Genomic DNA, 25,396 nt, shown 5'->3' on the forward strand with positions numbered 1-25,396 from the left:
TGATTCTTTCAGGTAATCACCAAAAAGAAGGCACAAACAGTCTTTATCTGCATCTTAAAGGCTCTGAAAACTTAGGCAGTATGTTCCTGAAGCCTCTCCAACTGAAAGCATTGGAAAGAACAAGAATCCTTTCATCCCTATAGAGTACATATGCACATGGTGTCATACTGAAGAAAGTGAAAGGAGGCAAAATCAATTACACCACTGAAAACTTACAAATGAGGTAATTGCTTGACACTGTTGTGCACTTGCAACACAAGACATTGCCTGTAACAAGCCTTTATTTCCTCTGGAGTTTGCCCTGAAGTAAAGCCAGTCTCTTTGACATGCAGATAATTACTGAGAACCTCCAGGTAGGTTAGTCTGCATTTGAACAGCAGACAGGACACAACACAGAAAATTAATGCTGCGACTAGTCTTTTTATCAGAAGAGCTGCAATTTTTCAGATGCTCATAACAATAACAAAAATCATAGACAGACTACAACATTTTTTTTCAGGAATTTCTCTACCAAATTCTAGTTTCTAAGTGTGCTGTGATATTGAGCCTTTTGATAGTTAGCTGTACTTGGAAGAGGAGCCTATTTGCCTAAATCACAGCATGGCATAGGCTGGAAAGGACCTCAGAGATCATCTAATCCAATGTCCCTGCCATAGGCAGGGACGCCTCTCAACTAGACCAGGCTACTCAAGGCTCCGTCCAACCTGGCCTTGAACACCTCCAGGGAGGGGGCATCCACAACTTCTCTGGGCAATTTATTCCAAAGTCTTACTACCCTTAAATAGGGGAGTATTTTTAAGTACCACTCCCTTAAATAAGGGAGTATTTTTAAGTACCGAGATGCCAAAAACCTGACACTAGAACTTTCAAGAGGTCCCCTCATCTGAACGTACAAGATAAGCTTCCATCAACTTCCAAGAAAAGGCCATGTATCACAACTTAAATACCTTGATACCAATACAGCACTCAGTCTGTTGACATGCTACTGAACAGAATCTCCAAAATCAAAGTGCCATTCTTTGCATCTTCACAGTGCAGCCTTCTCTATACCAGTGTCTGCACAGGCATCAACACTTCTGGTTCTTGAGAGATTTAAGGATATCATTTAGTTTGGAAGAATATATGTCTAGATAAGAAAGCTGAAGCATACAGCAGCTGCCTTGCTACCTATGTTATCAAAACATTTCTAAGAAAACTGCTTATGATAACCACGCACCATCAATAGCCTTTCATGCTGAGGAAAACAAAAAGATCTTCCCGTTCTTTCTAAATATCATAACTTACTGCCTTTCTAATTCTTGCAGCAGTATCTTCTGCAAATTGAGACATTTCTTCTTTCATTTTTTGGATTTCCTCTTCCTTTTGCTTCTCCCCAAAGAGTGCCTAGGGAAAAAAACAACAACCCAACTTGTAATACTACTGATAGTATTTCAGTGGTGACATAGTATCTAGCACTGAGAGCAGAAACCACACAGTCACTGTTCAAAAAACCTTTTTTCCTTTTTACTTTGGACTAGCTGACACCGAGACCCAACAGGAAGACAAGAAGAGCGAGAACATTTTGCCCTAAATGCACATTCTTGTAAATCAGAACCACACAGAAGTTAGTGTTGGTAGATGCCTTTTTCTATTCGGACTTATTCTTGGGACTTTCAGATTTTGGCTGGGCACAGAATTATAAAGAGGAAAGCACAGGAACTCAGACCAAAAGGCTAGGCTGCTCCCCAATGTTCTCCTCTGGGGCCAGGATCTGTAATAAAACACGTTGACAATGACACAGAAATTTCTCTGTTAGGAAACAAAATATCCGTATATACACACAGACGGGCTCCTACATATAGCTAAGCAATTTTTATGGCTGATAGACTAAATTACTCATCTCCCAGGAAACTAAGAGTAAAGGAATAAAAATTACAAGCAACTAAGGAATGTGTATGCAGTACCTTTCATGGTGGGTAACAACGAATCAAACAGCTCTTTGCCTGAAAGAATGGCAAGAATTACAGACAAAGGTGTAGCAAGGAATCGTTCCTTTGGAGGATGCAAGAAAGCTACTGATGTTAAAGTATAATAGGAGATGCTGGTCTGAAAAGATGACAGAATGTAGAATTCTTGATGGGTGAGACGAAAAGTTGTAGGTGGCACATGGAGAAAATGTAGGTGCATAAAGGGAGAAAGACATAAAAACGTCCCTAATAGGTGATATAAATTCAGCCTATAGGAGTTACTCGCTTCAGGCAGTAACACGCCACTTCACTGGTCATACTTCCTGTTATTGCTCCCATTCAATTCAACTTTGTGTTTTATTTCTCAAACTACTCTTAAAATCCTTCTGATGTCTTTCTGTAAGCTTATCTTGGTGTGCTTTACAATGTTAACAGAAGAGGAGCAGCACTATTGTGACAGCCTGTTACTTCCACCTCTCAGTCTCTTACAGAGACGGGAGAAACCCCTGTGGCCACAGTTTACGACACAGAGAGTTAACTGATGTGTATATTATGCTGCATTTTTTTATCCTGTTCATTAATAAACTTCTCAGTTCGAAAAATTCAGGATGTTTTAGCCAGAGCAGTAAATTAACAAGTGTCTGCAAATTCCAGTTTATTCTTATGACCGCATTAATCTAAACTATTACTTATAACAAGCCACTTACTTATCTGTAACTGTTCAGTTACTGTCTTAGAGACACAATTTACATTACGATCATGTTTACTGGGCTGCTTCCTTCTGTCAATTTCATGTGAGTTCATAGCAGGTGGCATCAAATGATCTACTTTTGCATGACAAATGGTGTTCTAACACTGCTCTGATGTATTAATACTTCGCAGACTGGAAATGTGATTTATACTCCTTACCAGTAATTTTCAAATGAAAAAGCGTTTTCTGGTTTTTAAACTCTGCAAAAAAAAAGATTTTAGTTTTACCTTTCATTCTTTGTATTCTCTCCACTATTGGGCTGTAGGGGAATGCTGTTAAGGATCAAAATATCTTACTACGAAAAAGGAACTGAAAAGTCCAAAGGCGGCCATCAAGAGCTGGAGGATGAAAAACTTCATTTTTCACCCCTTTCTGAACCAGAGCCTAACAGGTAAAGGGAATTGCAGAAGATCAGTTCAAAAAACAAATGAGATGCAGAAAGTTATGAGGAAATTATGAAAGGGAAAAGATGCCACCAAAGGGTTTCTTAAATGACTATAAATACATAGGAAGAAAGACTATAACAAAATGATAATCCTTTTTTGTATAACAAGAACAATCACAAAAGTTTAACTGCAGTAATGACTAGAAACTTAAGCTTTGTCAATCTTTTAATCTATTCTAGAAGCAGGCCAGAAGGTAGCAGGATCTCTTTAAAGATGTTAGTTCCCTTTTCTGTCAGAAAAAAGGAGGCAGGTCTGCCTCCTTTGTCAGAGAACCAAGAGGAACACTAACTTTAAGATTCCAAACATTAAAAGTAAAAAGTTAGTTTAGATACTCAGGAGGCTCCTAAAGTTTGAAAAGCAACTTCAGACTAAAAAAGGGTGCATTTATCTCCTTAACTACTCAACGGTTCAACATGTTAGCCCAAACAGAATAAATTCTCAGAGTCTCCATTTATTCCCACAGACATTAACTAAACTGGGTTTCACTTACTGATGGCCACAGTCATCAGATGTGCATAAAGGTTCTGTCTTGCCAGCAAACACAATTCATTAGATTTCTAAAAGTCTGACTCAAACTGAAGTTTAGCATTAAAACACCAAGAGCCCATCTTAGACAAAAGTTTACCATGCCCTGTATCCTATCTCCTAAAGGGGCAAACAGCAGATACTTCAGGAAAGTTAAGAACTGGATAAACAGAGTGACTCTATTTTTTGATCAATAGACATGTCAGGACTTACTGGATTAGATTCTTGCTGTTCTTTAGGAAGGTTTGGGAGATTGTTCTCTCGTGAACTTTACTGTTTTCATATCTACACTTTTGTCATACACATCATCCTATGACAGTTTAATCACATATAAAAATTTGTTTTAAGGCCTCCCCACATATTGACTCCTCCTGCAGTTTCCTAATTCTCCCGTGTCTTGCCTGAAATGGGCTGATCAAAACTGCTCATGAAGGTGCACTATGTTTAAAGGTATCTTTATTTTTAACTCTTATTCTAAACATTCTATTCATTGTATTGAGTACCACTGAGGGTTGCGTGAATGTATCCTTAAGACACATGCATACTATTTCCTGAACTGGTTTTTGATTTGTAAGACTAAATTCAGCACCTAGTATGGCACATTTGAATTCCTTCTGCTATAATACATTAATAAACACCTTTGCCGTTTTTTTCTGACTGGTGCAGGAGTAATGAGTCACCCACTCATTACTCAGCCACTTTTCCAGATTTCTCTGACTAATTAAGATCTGAACATAGAACTCACTCTCTTGGTGACCTATGTCCATCGTATAACAAAAAAGTCCCTTTAGTTTTAGCTCTTCTTTCCTAACCATTAATAAGTTATAAATTCATAACAAGACCTTCTTTTTTATTCTGACACCCCAATTTGTTTGTAAGTATTTGACAAGAAATTCTGTCAAACATTTTTTAAAATTCAAGTTCAGGTACAGTATTATCACTTAGATCACCTTTATCCAGGCACTCAATATGTTCTTTGAAATTTATACTGTATGACAAGTCTAAGCAATGTATTGTCGTATCACAGTTTGCTGTCTTGTGCATTACTAATTTTAGTACAACAGACATAAAAGAAGCTTGGTTGTGTATACATAATCGGGCACTTCACACTGTAAGTGATGAAAATATTCTGAAATCTAAGAAATATCTTCCTCCATTGCCTTACCTGACTCTTTTGTAGGTTAGCTTCTTCTAAGAGCTGTATGCAATCTTGGACTTTTGCAACAGCATCATACTTCTCCCTTTCTAGATTAGCATACTTTGTCTGAAGCTCCCTGATTTGTTTCTCCAGGGCTGTCCTTTCTGTTCTCAGCTGTTCAGCTTCTTGGACAGTAACCTGTAATCTACAAGACATGAATAATTTTACACATTTAACAATAAGATGCTTAATTAAGACACTAATTAAACTACTAGGAAATATTTATTCATAAGTTGCCAAAACGGCATTCCTGGTTTTCTGCTTGTTTTTGGACAGAGTCTTTGAGTTTAATATTCATCAAGTCCTAGAAATAAACAGAATTGAAGGAGTTAACTCAGACCCTTAGAAGAATATTGCTGTCCTGGGATACATCACTGAAAATGTGCCATATTAAAACAGAATAGAACAGCCCCAGAAGGAATAAAGTTTTCCTCTGTGGAGGAAATGGAATAATTGGATGTGGGCAAAGAAGTTGCAGCTATACCATTAGAACAAGAAAACCTCTGGTAATTTTACAACAGCTTAGAAATTCTTATTGTTTAATTCTGATTGTCAGTAAGGGCAAGAGAGTCTCAGAGGTATCCTCAAAAAAAAAAATCTCAAAGTTCCACAAGTGCTGCTAGTTCGAAAAAGTGCACAGTTCTAAATATCCATAGTGAGCACTTTGGCAACACTTGGGCTGCCTTTTCAAGCAGCCACGCTCTTTTACTTTCTAGCATGTTTGTAGTAAAACATACAAAGACAACGACTCTACTTCTGTAGAACCAAAGCACAACTGTTGTAGAACCAAAAACCTACAGAAAATAATAAAACTAGCTAATTTCTTAAGACATTCTGAAAGAAAAGACTCCACAATGCTTAGGCCAGTGAAATTCTTCAAGTAGCCACACAAGTCTGTGCAACTCCTTGAGGCAGGACGTGACCACATGGTCACAAGGTCCCTTCCCTAATAATTACTTGGTTTCTAGAGTTCTTGAAGAGTCAGCTAATCACGCTCACAAGGCTGTGACCAAGAAGGGAAGATGAACAGTCACACAATTATTCAAAAAGAAATTTACCAGTTCCTCTTAGCTATCAAGTCATTTGACTAATGTTAATAATTGAATCAAAATCACTGCACTCAGTTAAGTGTGATATCCTTGGAAAGTCAAGGGGAAAAAAAAAAGCAACAAACTTACACAAAAGAACCTGATCAATTCCAGTAGAGTGTGCTGGTATTAAAGTTCTACTCCTTTGCAGGTATTCAAACTTCTTTTGTAACTAGCATTTATAGTTAAGAAGTGTGCTTTAACAGTTTTATTAAATAATCTTTTTTTGTATAAAGACTGCTGAACTAAGACCTGAAACCAAATCTTATGGAAAGAAAAAAAAAAAATCTGTATTCACCTTAAAAACAGCTCATTTACACAAACATTTTCAAATTTCAGTGTGCATGTTTTCTTTAGAACTCGACCTAAAGCTAACAAGAGTTGAGCAGAATTTATTCACTAAAATGAAAAATAAATGCCTGATTTTTTTCTCCATTACAGACAATAAGATCAGGTGGTCTGTTTTATAATTTTAAGTACATTGAAATCAGAAGCTCTTCTGAAAGGTTGCAGAATAGAACAAATAAGATAGAGAGCAGCCAAGCATAAGATATCTGTATTTTGAGAAAACAGAACTGCTCAGAAACACAAAACCCAGAGGCCGAAAACCCCATAATATTTCATCTTACTTGCATGTTTCCTGTCATTAACGCCCAATGAAGTGTCTTTACCTTGTTTCTAATTGTTTTATACTAGACTGCACTTGCTGCAAGCGTTTGTCAGACGCAGTTTCTCTTTGCTGGGCAGATAACATGTCTTCTTCCTAGAAGAATATATGTATTATCCAGACATCATCTAGCTTCCCTGAACAAAATAAATATATACTAACATAAAGCGAGTTAGAGAACACCTTGCGATTAATTTGTCAGCATTCAGATAGCTGACAGGCCGTTCAGTTACAACAGAACATGTTTCTTTTCTCCAGAATACCTTTCTCTCCAATTGGCCTTGAAGCTTCTCTGTCAATCTGGTCATTTCATGAACCTTCGCGTTTGCCGTCCGCCCATCTATTTTGGCCTGCCTGTATGCAGAAAACAGCCTGTCAATTACATTTCAATTATGACAGGGGAAAAAACCCGACTCCATTACCACTTAGCTGAAACAGAATAAATAATATAAACACTGCGAAGGGCAGCCAGATTTCATAATTCTGTTCCTACAGGGTAGAAAAGGTTTCCCCCTTCTCCTTCGTACTATGTGGCAGTGAGACAAGAATACCAAATTCATTAAACGACTGTCCTGTGGAAATTACTGCTTAACAATAGCTTAACAAGAACTTGTATGTGTTAATTAAATGTTTGGGAGGAGTAGGCAATCAAAAACTTCAGGTGATTCTACAACTTAAATATAATTGGCCACACATGCTTAATAGAGATATCTTTTTCAGAATTAGATTTCAATTTTTAAAGCAATTTGACTAGAAATTAAAAAAAAATAAATCATTAACCACTTCTGAAGAATTTAACTGATATGCTTTGTCATCTGCAGAGAATTTGACAAGCTGAAACAGAAAAGGGGGGGGGGGGGGAAAGACTAGTTAATGAATCAGATTTCCTCCTCAGTAGAAAAGCTTAGAAATGAGCAACTCTTCTACTCCTCTGACTTGGGAACACAAAGACATACAGATTCCTTCACCTGGGGTGTAACCCAATTATTCAGGCTGCGTATTAGGCCAGATTTAAAGCCCAATGATTGAATGTACAATAAAAAAGAGCAGACATATTAGATAAACTAATGCAAACTAGAATACTAATAGCCATGAAAGAAGCTAGAAAATATTTAATACTGTTAAGAATAAACTTCAAGCAAAAACTCCTTATAGAAATATTAAGTTTGATTTAATGGCATAAGAGACAAGAGAATGTTATACCTATATGAAAATCTTATGCAAGATACACATAATCTCAACAACTGTACAGGAAATGCTTAATTTCACCTTAATGAGGAAAAACAATTGTGTCATCATTTCGTTAAAAAGCAAAAACAAAGATAAAAACATTATTCCCAGAGAGATTCCCTCTTCATTGCAGGTCCAGACCTTTCATCTTATTCCATCTGAATCTCCTACAAGAAGTACTGTTCGGTTTATGAGGACATTAAGTTGCTTCCTCAAAAACATTTTAAAATATTTAAAATGTGCTGTAAAAACAGAACAAAATAAAAACTCAAAACCCAGCATAAGAAGGGAAAAATACAAAAAAAATATAAAGAGCTTATAAAACAAAGAACAGCTTAAGTATTAAAAAAAGCATTTTAATGGCAAAATTCAGATTCAGATCCAATTCCTAGGTGTGTGTTTAACAAGCAAGAAATTTATTCTAAAGATGCAGCTTTTATTCTTCACTGTGCAACGTATTTTTAATGTAATCTTAGCAAGTTATCTCTGTTTAAAATCTTTTAGATTCTAAAATGCAGATACCCGCCCTAGTAATGCCAAGTTTCCGTCCTAGCAATGCCAACAGAGCTTCGAAGCACTAATAAATGTTTTAATAAAGATTCTAGCATACAAATAAGTGGAATCTGTTCAAACCTCAGTTCTCTACAGAAATACATCAACTATTACATTGTCTCTATCCATGGCAGATTCTGACCCTTTAACAGCTAGCGTAATAGTATGTAAACAGTATATAAATAGTACGGTGTAACTGTACATTTAATATTTTGTTTATATTAACACTGATGAAAAGCAATGACTCTGTTCTCAAACACTTCTTAGGGAGTTTTTTTCCAAATTTCATTTTTTTTTATTTTAGGTAAGGTCAGCTTCTGATCTAAATAATAAAAACTATTTTCATCCTGAAAGTAACTTCCAGCTGAACTCTTAATTTTGTCTTCCTTTTCCCAGATTACTTGCCAAATCTTAATCTGGCAGTTTTCCTTTAGGTACAACATACTGGAAATACAGGATGACAATAGGTCAGGAACATGTTTAAAGTGTTTTATGGCTACACATGTCAGATTGTATACTTTGCCATATATTAATCTTAAAATATGTAAAATTCAGCAACACATGCTTATAAGCTTACCAATATCAAAAGCTCCAAAATTACACTCAATTTAGGCCATACAAACCTAAATTCTCCTATATGAGTTGGGCTTTTTTTAAATCTACTTTTCCTCTCCAGACTTCTTACTCTACCACCATAAATCAGTGTAAATCTATTAAAAAAAGCCAAAAGGATTAGAATTGTCTGCAACATATGCTGTATAATCCATGCAAACTATGTCTGTATAACTTCATGTTAGAGAAAAAACTGGTGAAAATATTCCAGACTTCTTTGAGAATCACTACAGCACTTACTTCAGAGCTATACAGAACTGCTGTCATTAGTTTTGTGAGTATAACATAGTACTGTTTCTAGGGTTGCAAGAACTTTTAGTGATCCAAGAGGATCGTGAGCATAATCAGTGCCCATGATTAGAAATGCAAAATTCCTCTGAAAGCCTCTTTGCCCAAAACTGAGAATGCTACGAGGAGAGCAACAATGACAATGTTTGCTCATGATCATCGCCAGCCAGATTAAATTGATACAAAGATTTCAGAGAAAACAACAGCTTGAAAGGGAACATGAAAACTTGTGATTGTGAGTGACAGACCTTAGAGTGACAGCCCAGCAGTGACACTGTGTTTGATCCCACAGGAGTCACTCCATGGGCATTGCCACCTTTTCCCAAGCCTGCGAGCAGCTGCCCCACCAGACCACAGGAGCAGCCTGCGCCCAGCTGCACCAGGATGAAATAGATGGGGACCACCATATCAGGTGTGTGTATGGGAACTCCTGGGGTGCTTTCTCAGCAGGGCACAGCTAGCAGGCTTCAGGAAGCAGCACAAGTACACATAAAGCTGGAGCACCCACACTTCCAAGAGGAGGGGTTTGCAGATGGGGGAATCCATATTTTCCAAAAAGGGAGTATCTGTGCACATGCTTTAAGCCATGCTTCCTGTGAGAGAGGGTGTGTGTACCTATATCAGAGCAAGCAAGAAAGAGCATGTGAGATCAGTTCTTCATGGGATCAATTGCAGAAGGCTGTTTATAGATGGGTGTTTGTTTATTAAAATATTGCAAATGTCTAGCATCATGGTTTACCTGTTATACTATTAATATTGATCATTAATCTCCACTGATTGCTCGCTTATTCCTTAATGGCACACAGTTAACTGCTTTGATTGACTTAAGCCACTTGTGTTGAGCAGTCTTGCCCAGCTAGAACATACTAAACCAGAAGTCTAGTGTTGTGAGCTGAGAAGGAAGATGACTACTCCAGCCCTGTGGATACTTACATGTAAGTCAATTCACTCACAATTTCACTATTAGTAAAACAGCAACTCAAAGATACACGTATATATTGGGGCACGTGTGAGTAAAAGTTCAGAGCAAGATGATCCACTAGCTTTCAGTCAGTCCCAAGGAATTCTACCTTTTAATATTCCTTCTTCCTGAAGGAGCAGTTTAAGAAGAAAACAGGCACTTCCCTTCTACCGTCCCTGCTTGTTGCTGTACAGACAGTTACACAGATCCTTGTGTGTATGCATGGCTATGAATCACAGAGCGTGGCCCTTTGGGTTGTCATGCCCTATTCTAAATTATTTGATCCAAGCGGTATCATTAAAGAATTTCACATAACTCCAAGGATCAAGCCTAAAAAGGAGTTTCCTTTTAAAAATGAAATAAAGATGAGACCAAAGGAAATTATGACATCTGTAATTTTGACAAAACCACTCAGCTGGCTGCTCAGCCACTACCTGAATGATTTTAAAGTTTGGGTGGTTTTTTTTGTGGTTGTTTGTTTGTTTAGGTTTTTTTTTTTAGGCTTTGGTGTGTAGGTTTTTTTGTGTTTTGTTTTTTTTTTTTTACAAAACCATTGAGAGTGTTAGAAGTGCAGTAACAAACTGAACTTTGACAGCATCTATTGAATGTCTAAAATAGGTTCAGTTAGCACTAACTACTTTCATACCCACTTATTACATGAGACAATGTAAGCATGTCAATGCAAGACCAAGGATTTACAGATGAATGAGATACCAAAACAGTAATTCAATACTAATACCCTCTGCAAGGAAAGAAATTCCAAAGAAAATATGAAACCATTCTTTCCAAGAACACAACAGTAGCATGAACAAGGAAATTGCAAGTGATGACTGAGTTTGGAAATAGTTCATTTTACCAAATACCCTGAATACCACATTAATCTTTGATTGCTTGTCACAACATTTTCCTTCTCCAAACCAAACTATTTTTGCAAATACTTTTTCCATGGAAAACTTGGCTAACTAAAATGAGAGGTGCTAACAAGTTCCCCCTCAAAAGCACACCTTCAGTGATTAAGTTAAATTGGCATTTGTAAGCAGGTTCTGGTCCTAAATTTATTATACAAAGGAAATGTCAAAATAAACATTGTTTAAAACAAATAAAATTTTCCTAGTAAGTAAACCATAATGTACCAAGCAGGAGGTTTATTACTGGAAACAGCTAATTTTTATTGTTCTAACAGTGAGAAAGTTTGGATACAACCAATCTTGAAAAAAAGACCAGTTTTTAAATTGGTTAATAAATATTCAACGATGACCAATATCGAACATCAATGAATCTGTTCACTCTAAACCCGTGTCTTGCACTGTGGGTATTGGGACATAGAGAATTCAATATCTACAAATGGTACAACGACACTCATTGAACAGATGCTGCAATTTGCGTAACACCCAATCTTTACAGTGATAAGCATTAAGCATTGCAACACATACCAATTGCTCTTCATGTAATATTTTACATGGGTTTGGAAGAGAGAAGGAATGTCTGATGCAGCCATTCTTTTTTGGAGGGATAAAATCAGTATCAGCAGACGTTCAGTCAACTTAGGTTTCTGTATACCTGCATCTCCTGCAAAAGCTGCTTACAAAACTGAGTGCATCAACACATGTGGATGTACAAACACACAGAGCCATCTTTAACCATTTACATAAAAATGGATATTATTTTTACCATTTCTGGGGTGATGTTCTACAAAAATTAAAAGATACAACTAACTAAAACATGATAGCGGTTCAACCAAATTAAGTAGTTTAATCACAGCATCAAAGGAAATCGCAGTAACTAAAAGCAAAGGAAAATTCAATAATTAATTCAAAATTTAAGTAATTACAAATTTTAGGCTTAAAAACTTAAAAGTTTGTTTTAAAAAGCTTATTTAAAGCTTTAGGTAATGCTATACAAAAAATTATCAGTGGTTGATAATAAATCCAATTCCTTTCTATTGTCAGTCCACAAACCCACTCTTTCCTGAAATTAAATTTTGACATCAGTCATCACCAATTAAAAGAGTTAACAGACAGTAAACTGGCGTTGAACAGACTTTGGCTGTAAACACAAATAATCACGAAATTATGTTGCAAGTATTTTTCTCATTTTCCTTGATATACTTCAAGATTATAATTAACGTTTCTCGTACCTCCAACTTCCAAAAAGCCTATGGCTTTGAGCTCTTTATGGAGAAACACTGAATGGAAATCTTACTCAAAATATTAAAACTTCAAAGTGCTTTGAACATTCAAATTTCAGAACTGGAATGAGTAATTATGTAACTGGATTTTGAGCAAACTGTATTCTAAAGAAAACCTGTCTATCTTCAGAGTCAATTTTGCTGTGATACTGACACTGTGTTCAATTTAAATCAAAGGTCAAACCTCGAGTATTTCAGGCAACAGCTGAACCCAACACACCAAGTGGAAATACGCTATCCTAACACAAGGGTATGCTGCACATTTGGTACCAACTTAAGAGGCACTAACTGAAACCATTTCAACCATCACTGTCAAGTCAGTTTGCAGTACGGACAGGCCCATGACACAGCAACAGGTTAGAAAGAACTATAGAAAAGGTATTTTCTAATTTTTAAAATTGTCTGGTTTTTACCTCAGTTGTTTTCGAAGCTGCTCTAGTTCCGCTTTCTGTTCTGTTACAGTTTGCAGAAACTGTTGGTTGCTCTGCAAAATAAGGAGATATTTGTAACGTTCCTTATTGTATTGAAAATGTTATATATCAGAATTGTTGTAGGGCATTTCTACAGAATATAATACCATAAAAAACAGCCAATAAACTGCGACTGGTCTCCAAGTGCCAAGCTTTAGGCAGAGTATTTTAGAAAGACAAATGCAGAATGATGTTACCTAATCCTCCCCTTCTTTCTCCATATTTTGGCTATGCAAAAACTTCCCAAGATAAGAATTGTAATAGCAAGGACCTACCATCTGCATTTTCATCTCCTTTCAATGTCCAAAATACCTTGTCACAATGAGTATCACAGTAGACCACATACTGCTGGAAAGAAGTCCTTTGTTCTAGAGACAAGAAACTATGAGCAATTGCTCCTCCTTCGTTTTTTTTTCTATGCCAGCCATAGTGCTGGAGGTGTCATTCTCCTTCAACTGTCTTCTCATGTGAGAATCATTTCATGTTTTTGTTACCCTACTAGCCTTTTCTAGACCTTACATATACGTAAATATACACTGAGATATTAGAGATGACCACAACTGCACACAGCATTCAAGATGCTACTCTACGGTGGACTTAAGCACAAGAGATTTCTTTCCCCTCTCCTCTCGTAATAATTGCTAGCATTCTTCTTGCTTTTTCGACTGTTGCTAAGAACTGTTATCAGACCCTTCCTACTTATAAAATACCTATTATGAGTAATAGCAGTTAATTTCAAGACCCTCACAGAGTACCCAAGGTGAAAGCTCCCTCTTGCCCTCATGCGTTATTTTTGCTTTTATTAATACCAATGAAATATCAGGTAAAATTCACTCAGATACTCCGCATCGCAAGATCTTTCTGCAGTTTACTTCATCTTTCACTACCTTAAATAGTTTAACATCAGTAGTGAACACTGTTGCCTCAATAACAAATCTGATTTCTAAAACATTTATAAATATGCTGAACAACTCTAACCTGAGCACATCTAGGAAACAGATGGTTTACCACAATAAAAGACCTGACAAATGACTGTCTCTTCACTTCCTATTTTTCAGTTTGTTAGTTCAAGAAAGGGTTGCTTTACGCCTTTGGCAACAGACCTTGCCAAATATTTTTTGGTTAATGCGAACAAATGGATTACCTTTATCTTAACATTATCTATTCCATCTCTTTCAAAGAGTTCACATATTTCACTCTCTCCTCTCCAAATGATCTCTTCCCATTTTTATGATTTTAAGCGCTCAGTGATTTCGTTTTTTTTGAGGTATCTACTGCTTATCTGCTTGTAACAGCATATCAAATAGTCTGTAACTTCCAAATCCTCAGCAAAACTGCTTTAAAAGCTCATCATTGTAGTTGCTTGAGATTGTTTTTAGACAGCAACCCCCTAGTAACTCTGAAATATCTATCTGTAGAGAATAGTTAATTTTGAGACCATCACTGTCTACATAAGGCAACAGTTCCTCTCTGAGTGCATTATTTTGCTTGTATCAATACTAACAAAATAGCTTGTAAACAGGCTAACCGCTTGCAAGATACAATTCTGTAGTAATATGCAATATACTACTCAATGTTGGTAAGGGCTTGACTGAAGTATTGTACTGTTTCCAGCACCACAGTTCAAGAATGATGGCACAACTAGAAGGAATTTGAAGGTGAGCAGAAAGAATGATTAGACATCTTAAAAACATTGTCAAAGAATATCTAAAGACTTGACTTGCTTTGAACAGCATAGAAAAAGCAGGGAAAGGGAAAAGATGGCTATATAAAAGTTTTCAATAACAGAAGCACCATGACAATGAATGTAGTAATTTTTCCTTCATACCTACAATACTCAACACCAAAAAAACAGGCTTCTGTTTTAACAAGAGGTCAGTTGTGAAAAAAGGTTCCAGTGATAAAGACAGAAGAGAGTAGACTGTCTCGAGTAGGAGTCTCTTTGCATTGCCAGTATCCAAGATAAACATTAATCAAAAATCACACAGGAATTATGTCTTTCAGAGAAGCTGCTCAGCCAGAAACTTCACCAAGTCTTTCACCTCGATTTTTCTCCGATATTAAAATTGTGAGTCAATCCTGGAAGTCCTAAGCTAAAACTTAGAGACTACGAAGTCCCACAATCTAAGGATATGGATGAAGCACAAGAAGATGATTAGAGCTCAGAAAAATCTCCAAAAAGGTCAACAACAAAGACTGAAGCCAGCAGTGCCAAACTAGGAATTGGTAAACGTGCAGCAGAACTAGCCTATATAAGAGGTCATCATTTAAATAATTTTTTCCTTTGTGAAGATGGTTTTGAATGTGTTACTGAAGCACATTCACCACATAGTAAAATTCTGAGTCTAAACTTACCACTGACTTCTTTAAGAAAGAGCTCGCATAATCTTAAGGACTCATCTCTCAAAAACCCTCACCTGGTGTTTGGAGTTCTTGAAAAAAGCCATGACTACTTGATTTTTGACTGGTCCCTAGAGAAGTTTGCAAATCTGAGTGGCACAATTTCTCTTTCAATCAGGTATGTATGAAGGATTTTTTTGCTTTTCTTTTATACTTTGAGGCCCTAGTAGGAAAAAAAATAATTTCCTAGGTCACTGCTCAGAATGTTTTACTTACCAACTCTATTTTCTCATTGGTTCTATGCAGTTGCCGAGTCAACTGTTGAAAGCCAGTCAGTTGATCCTAAAAAGAGAATTCAAAGCTTCTTGTAATCATTATCATCATAAAGAGTGTATAATTAGAGAGTTTCATCGTCAACTGAAAATATTTTCCGTAAAATCTACACATGCTGCAGGAAATGCAACATGGCTTTGTAGATTTTAATTAGATTGCTTTTAGCTGTTGATCTAGTAGTCTGGAAAATTAGATTTACTACTGAAAAAGGTTCTGAATTTTACTCAGTCACAACTTGCCTCATTCCAAAACTCATATGCACTCACTATCAAACTATGAAAGCATACATGAGTAGTGCCTTTAAAGAGCTATGCAGGCTATGATGCTACTATCAGCATTTTTGCTCAATGCAGTAGCAGACATGTACCCCTTAATTAAAAAAGGCCTGTATGGACACGCTTAATTTGCTCTTTGCCAGACAGGATGTTTTGTGTCCATACAAAATACTGTTAGATTGAAATTTTGAGTCCCTGAACGTGAACTCTGTCATCCTAGGAAAACTAGCATAACACAGAAAAATCATCTGCAGCACGCCAAGTGTCTTCAGAACATAGAGAAGACTCAAATCCCTGAGCTGGAATATCTACTAATTGTGCTGTGTTTATCTAACAGCCTCAAGGCCAAGTATATGCAAGAAACCTATTCCAACAACTCCCTCATTTACTACACCCAACCCTTAAAACAATATCCTCTCTCATCTTTGCTTTCTGTCAATTTAAGTTCTAGTTGGCGTTACCTATTTCTGTTTACCTCTGATAGCTATTTTCTACTCCTCCATTAAAAGCAAAACCTAACATAAAAAAAACTTAACTGAAAAGCCATTTTCTGTGGGAGACTGGCAGCATTTAACAAAAGGCAGCTCAACCTCATTCTTGTTACAATGGCATTAAAATCCACCAACAATTTAGCTACCAACCAAAAGTGGAATCTGACAGCCCTAAACACTCCCAACAGCTACCAGTGACTCTGTATGCTCTACTAGGTGTTTGTTACCAGTAACTGACAACACAACACGAGAAATAATGTCATATAAGGAACAGAGGCAAAAAGTTGAAACTACATGTAGATATGAGAGTTCTCATAACTATTACTTGAAATAATTACGAAACTTGATGTAGCACAACAGCTGTACAGATATTTTTCTGTAAGCAAAACAGCTTTTCTGAACTAAGATTTCCTGAAAGGCCTTCCCCAGAAACAGGAGAAGACAAACAGGCTGCTAAACACAAGCTAGCATTAGAAGAACACTGCTGAACTTGATTTTTTGTCTGTTTACACATGCTTCTTTACTGAATGACAATAGGAAATGAAGAGTACTTTTCCCACTGTCCCACTGTGAACTTGCAGACAAAAATCGCGATTCAAATACAGGAAAAACATGAAAGACTTCCACCTTAGAATTCAGAAATCTTTAGCAGGTTTTTCAAATGTTGAACTCTACTGAAGATTTCCCACCATGCAATTCAAACATGATTATTTATATGCACATGCATATCTTGCGCACATATATATGTGCCCTCAGACTCAAACTCAGTGCATTCCTCAAGTTCCGGCCCAGATATTTAAAATAAAGAACTTTTCCAATCGTAATGGTGCATTTAGTTGATGAATCAGTGACCACATCTGATCAGTCAACTTTAGATGACTACTGTGGAAAATAATTAACAGTACTGGCAGAACCCCCCCACTTCAGTTAGACTACACACACAGACCCAGAATCTCTACAGTATAGAAAGACACCCCAAAAGTAACAAAAATAGAAATTAAAATTACTTTATGCTTTTGCCTTTCAGCCACGTGAATCTGCGTTTCAGTCATGCGTTCCTGGTACTGCTGCTTGAGTCGATCGTGCTCCTGTAATACGGTCTGATAGAGCTCCATTGCTTGTTCTTTTTCCTAAGTTACACATCAGTGGTTTGAATAGAATATTCTATTACAGCACATGTACCTTCATCTGTCATTCTCTGGAAAGAGAGGTCTTAACTTCTATTTTGCAGAAATGCCATTTTCTGTGCTCTTCTCTGTATACATTACCACTACACAGACAAATTACCAAATTCAGATGCAGAAAAAAAAATGCTTAGAAGTTCAAATTCCACCTAAAAATGAACTGCAAGTTTTCCAGATTTTTTTACAGCTCAAACTTTTACAGGTATTTATTGTAGGCTTACAGTATATATAATATTCAAATACCAAATTCAGTTGTTAATTCAACTTTAACTTAATCATATGCAACAGGATTGATACATCATTGTAATAAGTTCAAAGTTTGCTTATCTTTTCAGATTTAAATATTATTTTCCATATCCCACACATACTCGCCACCTCGTATCACATTACAATGTTTTTGATTAAAATGACAAGTTACTACAAAAACTCAAATTAAACAAAGTATTTCATTAATTTCCTTGACAGGAATTCAATAAAGATCAAGTCAACTACGTGAAATGACAGGCACAAATTACTATTAAGAAGTTCTTAAACGAATCTGAGAAAGAAGTTCCTTCAGGTCATTAAGTTGAAAGTGTAAGTACTTGCTTTTTCAGTTACAGAAAGTCAAGAAGGCCTCAAAACACTCTCAAGGAACTCTGAACAAATGAATTCTGAACCAAGAAATAAAACAGCATCTCCTAATCTGCCAAGGTACAACAAGGTACAAGAGAAATAAAAGAGCACAAATGTTTCATCTCACGCACTTGGTGCATCACTTGTAGTTGCTCTTGAAGGTCTCTCACTATGCCTTCATCTGCAGGAATATCAGTTCCCAGAGGCATGAAAGGAAGACCCTCTAGTTGCTTCTCAAGAGCCTCTTTCAACTCTGTGTGCAGCCTGAAATTCAAAGCGCTAAGGTCAGCAAAGTGTTTCTTTAACAGGCATGGTTTTTTAAACAACTGAAGTGTGTACCACACTTTCAATCTGTACATACTATTTACTTCTAAGTCATATTTGAATCTATTAAGTTATGTTCTATAAACATGAGAGACAGTTTGAAATAGTTCAGTATTGAGTTGTTCTAGAGATATGGTTGTATCTCCTAAACCTGGTGCTGTAATCTATAGTAAGCACTTAAAGACTCTAACATTAAGCTCGTGAGTATGACATCTTCAACTATTAAGTAGATAAAAAGATTTCAAGGTCCTAAAAAAAGATTTTTAAGATTTAGAAATCAATAAAACCAGCAGTACTAATAGGGCAGTGCAATTATTTACCTTTCATTTTCCTTGGTGACTTCTTCAAGTTTTAGTCTCATCTCGCTCATTTGTGCCTAACACAAACACATGCAAGAGTAAGCACTAGTTTAATTAAAACAAACCTTGGTAATTCTTTCATCTTCTAATTCTGACTGGTATTGTAAAAGGAGGAAAATTTAATTCAGCATAATCCAGGAAATGAAAGTCGCTTTCTTTTTATAGGAAAGTCACAGGATGCCACTTGAATTCAACAGCTGCTCAAACTTACCTTTTGGAATTCTTAGAGCTCTCTCAGACTGATTCTTAATTAACTCAAGTTCTTTTAAGTATACAGTGGATAACTCCCATCTTTTATGCAGTAAGCATTTGAAAAAGGAGTTTAGGACTTAACCGAGGAGAAACTTCAGTTACACAAGTCAAGCGGACTGTTTCGTTAATGAAATAGTGCAACAAAACCATAGTGCTTCTATTGCCTTCTGAAATCAACCAAGCCTGAAGACTGTATTTGGAGAATCTTTGTGATGGACAGATGAAACAAATTAAGTGCATTAAACCAAAACTTCTGCATGTAGATCTCAAGGAAAAACTGCTTTCGGTATGCCACAGGTTTTAATTATTAAACGTATCACTTTTGCATTAAAAAGCTTCATTTTTCTGCGGTTGAAAGGAGCACAGTCCCCCTCCACCTCAGCCTCTAAGACAATAAACATTTAAAGGATTATTTAAATCTGAAGAATTATTACGAATAGAGAAGGCTGGGTGTATCTACACTTGCAGGACTGAGCTGGATGGCATGGCCAAGATCAGACCTGTAAGGAAAGAGGGAAACAGCTGCTTCATCTGAATGTCACCTAGGAAAATACCTGCAACCCTATCCGAACATCTAGAGAAATAAACTCCAGGTTTCATTTCACAACACTACTTCTCCAAACGCACAGTGAACTGTGCAATTTGGACATCTCCCAACCTTTTCATAGCAAGCTCCCCGTTCATTCGAGGCAGACTGCAGTCCGGCAAGTTTGTGCAGCGTAGCGCAGGCATACTTTCCTTTAGTGACAAAACCCTAATGGCCTAGATATTAATACTGTAAAATCCTAAGAATGTACAGTCTGAAATGTTAGGAACATCCATACCTGATAAAACTGCTGCTGTTCTCTCATTTCTTCTAAGCATTTATCATACTCTGTGATTAGAGTTGACAAGCTAAAAAGTTGAAAAATATGCTTAGAATTAATCTGTAAATGCTGAAACACTCTTCTGATAATTAACTACTTTTAAAGAATTCTTAATCTAGAGAACAGAACAAAACAGTCACTTAATTTCCAGGCTTGAAATTCACCTGAATCAAATGAACAAATTTAATTACTACTTTTAAAGCGTAATCATTAACAGCAGATTTCCTGCATAACATAACTAGGTCATAGGACAGTATAAACAAGCACTAGTACAACAGTAATATTTCGTACATAGAATACCAAATGATTAAAGACTAGACTTTGTAACTGCTTTCACATACAACAGTAACGTGGCCTATAAGGCAATGTAAAATAATGTAGTTCTACCTATATACTTTTTCCCGCCTAGTATTTTTGTAACTGATAGTAATACTCTGAAAATTCTATATTAGTCTAGAGTGATAATGCCTTATGAGCTAATGAGAAAGGATGGGTTATTTTTATAACAAGAAATTACAATGATTACTGAACAGTTTACTAACAGGCAACTGTTAGTTGAAGATTGTTAAATCAGCATCTTTAAAAACATCCGCTTGACCTCAAGAGACAGCAATTACCTGTGCTACCTACATCAGTACCATCTTACCTGCACTTCTGTTTATTATCTTAAAATTCAGACAACAGAATTCCTTCCTTTATCTCTCACCCTTTATTTTACAGATTGTGGAAGAAAAGTTATTATTTAATTTAATGTATAAACAGAATAGTATCTAAAACAAACTATGGGAACACTTTTGCAGATGTCCCTTCACAAGTTCAGAGCTGTGAACAGGTGTACCAGGTTCACCTGGGTATTTACACTTTTAAAAGCATACGTCAATTTCTTTAGAATATTTTGTAGTATTCCCACCTGTCACTTGGAATCAGTTACCTTTGGTCCATCGTCCTGGATCCTGATATGCCATCACCACCGGGGGCACTTGTCTGTAATGGTATACTTTACATATTAGTACGTGCACATGAGTGCATGTAGTTTTAATTTTTTTACATGCAACCCAAAGCTGTTGTTCTGTCCGGACAGTAATAGCACACAATATCGCATATGATCACTTCCAGGTTTATGTTCAAAAATCCCTGAGTGCTGGCCCAATTTGAAAAGATTATCTTTTTTTTTTTTCCCTTGGAGATGCTCTGATATGAAGCACAACTGCATCTGAGAGGGAATCATCTTGCTCTTAAAAGAACAATCAAGTTTGTGTAAGTGCTTATTTCACTCCCATGCATCTCAACATCAGGAAAGTGTTGATGCCTTGTCTTCTGCACAGACTTTCAGACAGGCTCATGGTATCCAGCACAAAAAGTTATCTCAACATGGGACAAATCTCTCAGAAAAGAGAATTCTAAAAAAGTGAAAAAGTTTACTAAGTAGAAATCAAGTATTCTTTCAGGCATTTGTACTTCTGCATATGACAAAATTTTGAAAAAGCACCAAAAATACAAGAATTCACTGTTTGTTATGACAGTTTTATTCTGCTGTTGCTGCATGGAAAAACAACAAGCAACTCTAGAGCTGTGTGATGAACGGACCCAAAGCAGGCCACATTGACGTGGGCTGTGCTCTATGTATGCAAAGATATTTGTCACAAAACCTCATCACAAAAATTCATATTACTTCCATCCCCAAGTTCACATACCTGTTCAGCAGTACCTCTCAAAACCTCATCTGTTTCACACTGTCCAAGTGCCATATTTAGCCTCTGACCTGAAAAATACAAAGTTTGAGAGTCTCAGCTGCAGCATGGGCCATTATCTACCTAAACCTGACTGGCAGTCAGAAATACATTTAACAGTGTAGTGCTCTGAAGGCATACAGTGTGCTTCATAAAATTCTTCTACTTAGCACAACTATTTGAATGAAAATAGGACCTGAAAAAGCCTACAAAGACTGTAATAATAATGAACTCAATTTCTTTCATATTCCTTCTGTTTTCTTACAGTAATTTTAAAAAAGGAACTTTCTGCCTAGAAAACCCACACGTTCACATCTTAATGATTCCCGAGGTCTAAGTACAACAAATCACATTGTGTGTCCAATTCGATCAGCTGGATGTTTGACAATTAACTTGTTTTTTGGGAACTCATCCCTGCGGTTCTCAATAAACTTGCAACAAACTTCGGTCAAGGGAGCTTCACTGATAAACAGATCTGACTCAAGCATATCCAGAAGAAATCCAGACAAGAATAAAGACATGCAGTCTGTCAGTATCTATTATTTCTGAAAGAAGCAAAGCAATGAGTATTGAGATCTCACACCGCTGAGCTGGGAACATGAACTAAGGCATCACTCTTCCTTATTCTTTTAACTTTGGCTATTGAGACTTCAGAGACTACTTGGACTACAAATTAAAGACCCAGCAGAAGGCTGGAAGGAAGAAGTAACCCCTTTGCACTCGTTCATGTTCTTTGATCTAACAAAAACACAGTATAACCAGCTGGTCAAAAGAGGCGATTATCCTGCTGCATTCAGCCTTGGTGCGACCTCACCTCAGGTACTGTGTGCTTGTTTAAGAAGGATGTGAATGTCCTTGAATGCGTCCAGAGGAGGGCAACAAAGCTGGCGAAAGGGCTGGAAGGAATGTCTTAAGAGGAGCAGCTGAGGACTTTGGACTTGTCTGGTTTGGAGAACAGGAGGCTGAGGGGCGACCTCATTGCTCTCCACAGCTTCCTGAGGAGGGGAAGTGGAGAGGGAGATGCTGAGCTCTTCTCCCAGGTATCCAGTGACAGGACACGTGGGAAGGATTCAAAGCTGCACCAGAGGAAGTTTAGACTGGACATTAGGAAGCACTTGACTGAGGGGGTGGTCAAACACTGGAACGGGCTTCCTAGACAGGCAGTCCATGCCCCGAGCCTGTCAGTGTTTAAGAGGCATTTGGACCATGCCCTTGATACCATGCTTTAACTTCTGGTTAGCCCTGAACTGGTCAGGCAGTTGCACTGTATGATCATTGTGGGTCCCTTCCAAATGAAACATTCTATTCCATTTTATCAAATCTGAGTGACACCTTTGTAACTGGAATGGGTAAAGAAGAAGAAAAAGGAAGTCAGGAAGGTAATGCATACATTTCAATTTAAAACAACTTCTTGCCTATTTTTCTTGATACACATCCCATGGTTCTTTTTCTGGTTCTAATCTTTTAAAGCAGGATATAGTGAAAAGACAGAGGGGACAGAAAGGAAGTAATAGTAAAAGGATGCCAAGGAACAGGAAGGGGAAATTAGCTGCCCTCACCAGCCAAAGCAGTCTGCAAACATGAGAGGCCACAGGTGCAAAAGGGAACAAATCTTAAACACCTCTTACAGGTGTGCTTACCTTCAACAGTGAATCATTACATACATTGATTAAAGTTCTACGTGTTTAGTACCTTATCACAAAAACAGGTAATGGAATAGATTAATTATTATTTGTAGGGTTGGCTGCTGGTACTGTAAAAAGCATTCAGGTGAAACTCAATTGGAAACTGATCAGGGCCAGAGACTGCCATTTCATTCTGACAACCTTCCTTACAGATACATATTTAACACAACAAATAGTCTATAAAGCCAAATATACTTGTGCTTAGAGAATCTCTTTTCATGTCTATTACACACATTCAGCATTTTAGAACTTTGATTCCACATCGATGAAACAAGAGAAAACATCAATCCATGCATCAGACCTAGAATAGGCCTCAAATAACTTATGCCTCACTCGGCATACAAGCCAGCTTCAAATTGGTCATTTGGCACCTTAAAAAACTTATTAAGTTTATTTTTTAAAGAGAGAGTTAAACTTGATGGAAAACACAATTCTTACTGCTTCACAGTGAATTTAGTCTGAGCTCTATTTAGAGCCTGAAGATTTATAAAATAAGCAGCTACACACAGTCGAAATAAATACATATAAAAAAGCCACTACTTGTTTGCATCACAGTATAATAATCACTTAGAGCTTGATAAAGATACAGGCTTTTGAGCTGGGGTGACTCTGTTGGCTCAGACTTATGTCTGAGGAATCAAGAGTTGGTCCTTCCCTTTTTGGCCATCCAAAAATGTCATACAAAGTTTAGTATCAACTGAAATTTTGATTTTTGAGTGATGCACAGCCATTGCACTTTATGCACTGTGATCTTGTCCTACTTCCTGCCAGGGTATCAAATCTTCCCACAACATTAATCAGCAACATTCTTGGGACAATGCATCAACCCATTCCCTATTTACAGGAACATAAACTGCAGAGGCAAGTTTAGCCAGTATTTTGCTAGTATGCAATTAAAGTGCACTCTGATTCCGTCATAGTAAGCTTCCATTAAAATCATCACAATTGTAACAACGCATAATTCAAAATATTTATTTTAGTCTGTAAAGCAAATTCTATGAGCAACTGGCAAGACAATTTTTTGCCTTTCAGGTGTAAACCAAGCATAAGAAACGCAGTAGTTTCTTAACTAGAGGAAAGAGGCACTACAAGAAAAAACGCGCATGTTTTTTGGCTGTTACCCCCATTAGCCGCTTTTAATTATTAGTCTCGAGCTCACTAAAAAAATTCTTTTTATGCTATTCACTACAGCAAACACCAGAAGAGCTACAGAAAAAAAATCTTTATTACCACAGCCATAGACAAAAGGGTGTCTACCCCCTGTAGAACCTCACCCGGCTCCCGAGGGGCAGCGCCCGGGGCCTCGGCTCCTCCGAGCAGCGCGGGGCCGCCCCGGGGCCAACCGGCGCCGGGCAGGCAGCCGGCAGGCACCCGCCGCCGCCCGCTCGCGGAGCCCTCCCCCGCCTCTCCCCCACCGCAGCGGCCGTATTTCCAGCGGAAAGCGCCACCGCCGCGGAAGAGTCTCCCCCCAGGAAAACCCGCAAAAGCCCACGGAACGGCGCGCTGTGTCAGCCGCTCGCCGCCCCCGGTGCCCGACGGCGTTTCGCCTCCCCGGCAGACAAGGAACGGTGAGAACCGCTCGGGAAAAAGCCGGAGGCAGGAACTTCCAGGCGCCGGGGACGCGCTGCTTGCGGGCAGCAAAGCCGCGGCTGCAGCTGGGCGGGTCGGTAACGGCAAGCGGGTCGGTAACGGCAAGCGGGTCGGTAACGGCAAGCGGGTCGGTAACGGCAAGCGGGTCGGTAACGGCAAGCGGGTCGGTAACGGCAAGCGGGTCGGTAACGGCAAGCGGGTCGGTAACGGCAAGCGGGTCGGTAACGGCAAGCGGGTCGGTAACGGCAAGCGGCCCCGCGGCCCCTCCGCCGCGGCCCCTCCGCCCCGGTCCCTCCGCGGCAGCCCCGCCAGCCCCGCCGCGCGAGAGGCACATGGCACCGGACCGCCCGCGCGCCTCAGCGACGGTTACCCTCCCCGCGCGGCGCGCGCCCACCTACCAGCCCCACGCGCTCTTCCCTGAGCGACCGGC

The 25,396-nt window shown here is 38.0% G+C and overlaps 2 protein-coding genes across 3 annotated transcripts in view; one reads left to right on the plus strand and one right to left on the minus strand.

Moving 5' to 3' along the window:
* The window catches only part of LOC147528681 (uncharacterized), a 34,127-nt gene extending 21,281 nt beyond the window's left edge, over window positions 1-12,846 (plus strand). The window contains exons 5-8 of the mRNA XM_086612124.1: window positions 13-223; window positions 2,963-3,088; window positions 9,596-9,715; window positions 12,630-12,846. Of these exons, the coding sequence (XP_086468250.1) occupies window positions 219-223; window positions 2,963-3,088; window positions 9,596-9,715; window positions 12,630-12,744 (366 nt within the window). The 5' untranslated portion in view covers window positions 13-218 and the 3' untranslated portion in view covers window positions 12,745-12,846. The remainder of the gene's footprint in view (window positions 1-12; window positions 224-2,962; window positions 3,089-9,595; window positions 9,716-12,629) is intronic.
* Window positions 1-25,396, minus strand: part of SCLT1 (sodium channel and clathrin linker 1) — a 46,649-nt gene extending 21,253 nt beyond the window's left edge. For both annotated transcript variants that reach the window (XM_086612122.1, XM_086612123.1), the window contains exons 1-13: window positions 25,365-25,396; window positions 21,656-21,723; window positions 20,893-20,945; window positions 19,920-19,989; window positions 18,805-18,860; window positions 18,292-18,424; window positions 17,369-17,491; window positions 15,539-15,604; window positions 12,866-12,936; window positions 6,885-6,975; window positions 6,626-6,717; window positions 4,834-5,011; window positions 1,285-1,383 (exon numbers count right to left, since the gene is read on the minus strand). In XM_086612122.1, the coding sequence (XP_086468248.1) occupies window positions 1,285-1,383; window positions 4,834-5,011; window positions 6,626-6,717; window positions 6,885-6,975; window positions 12,866-12,936; window positions 15,539-15,604; window positions 17,369-17,491; window positions 18,292-18,424; window positions 18,805-18,860; window positions 19,920-19,989; window positions 20,893-20,945; window positions 21,656-21,709 (1,086 nt within the window). In that variant the 5' untranslated portion in view covers window positions 21,710-21,723; window positions 25,365-25,396. The remainder of the gene's footprint in view (window positions 1-1,284; window positions 1,384-4,833; window positions 5,012-6,625; window positions 6,718-6,884; window positions 6,976-12,865; window positions 12,937-15,538; window positions 15,605-17,368; window positions 17,492-18,291; window positions 18,425-18,804; window positions 18,861-19,919; window positions 19,990-20,892; window positions 20,946-21,655; window positions 21,724-25,364) is intronic.

Source organism: Tauraco erythrolophus, chromosome 5 (genome assembly GCF_009769465.1).
Source record: "Tauraco erythrolophus isolate bTauEry1 chromosome 5, bTauEry1.pri, whole genome shotgun sequence".
Lineage (NCBI taxonomy): Eukaryota > Metazoa > Chordata > Aves > Musophagiformes > Musophagidae > Tauraco > Tauraco erythrolophus.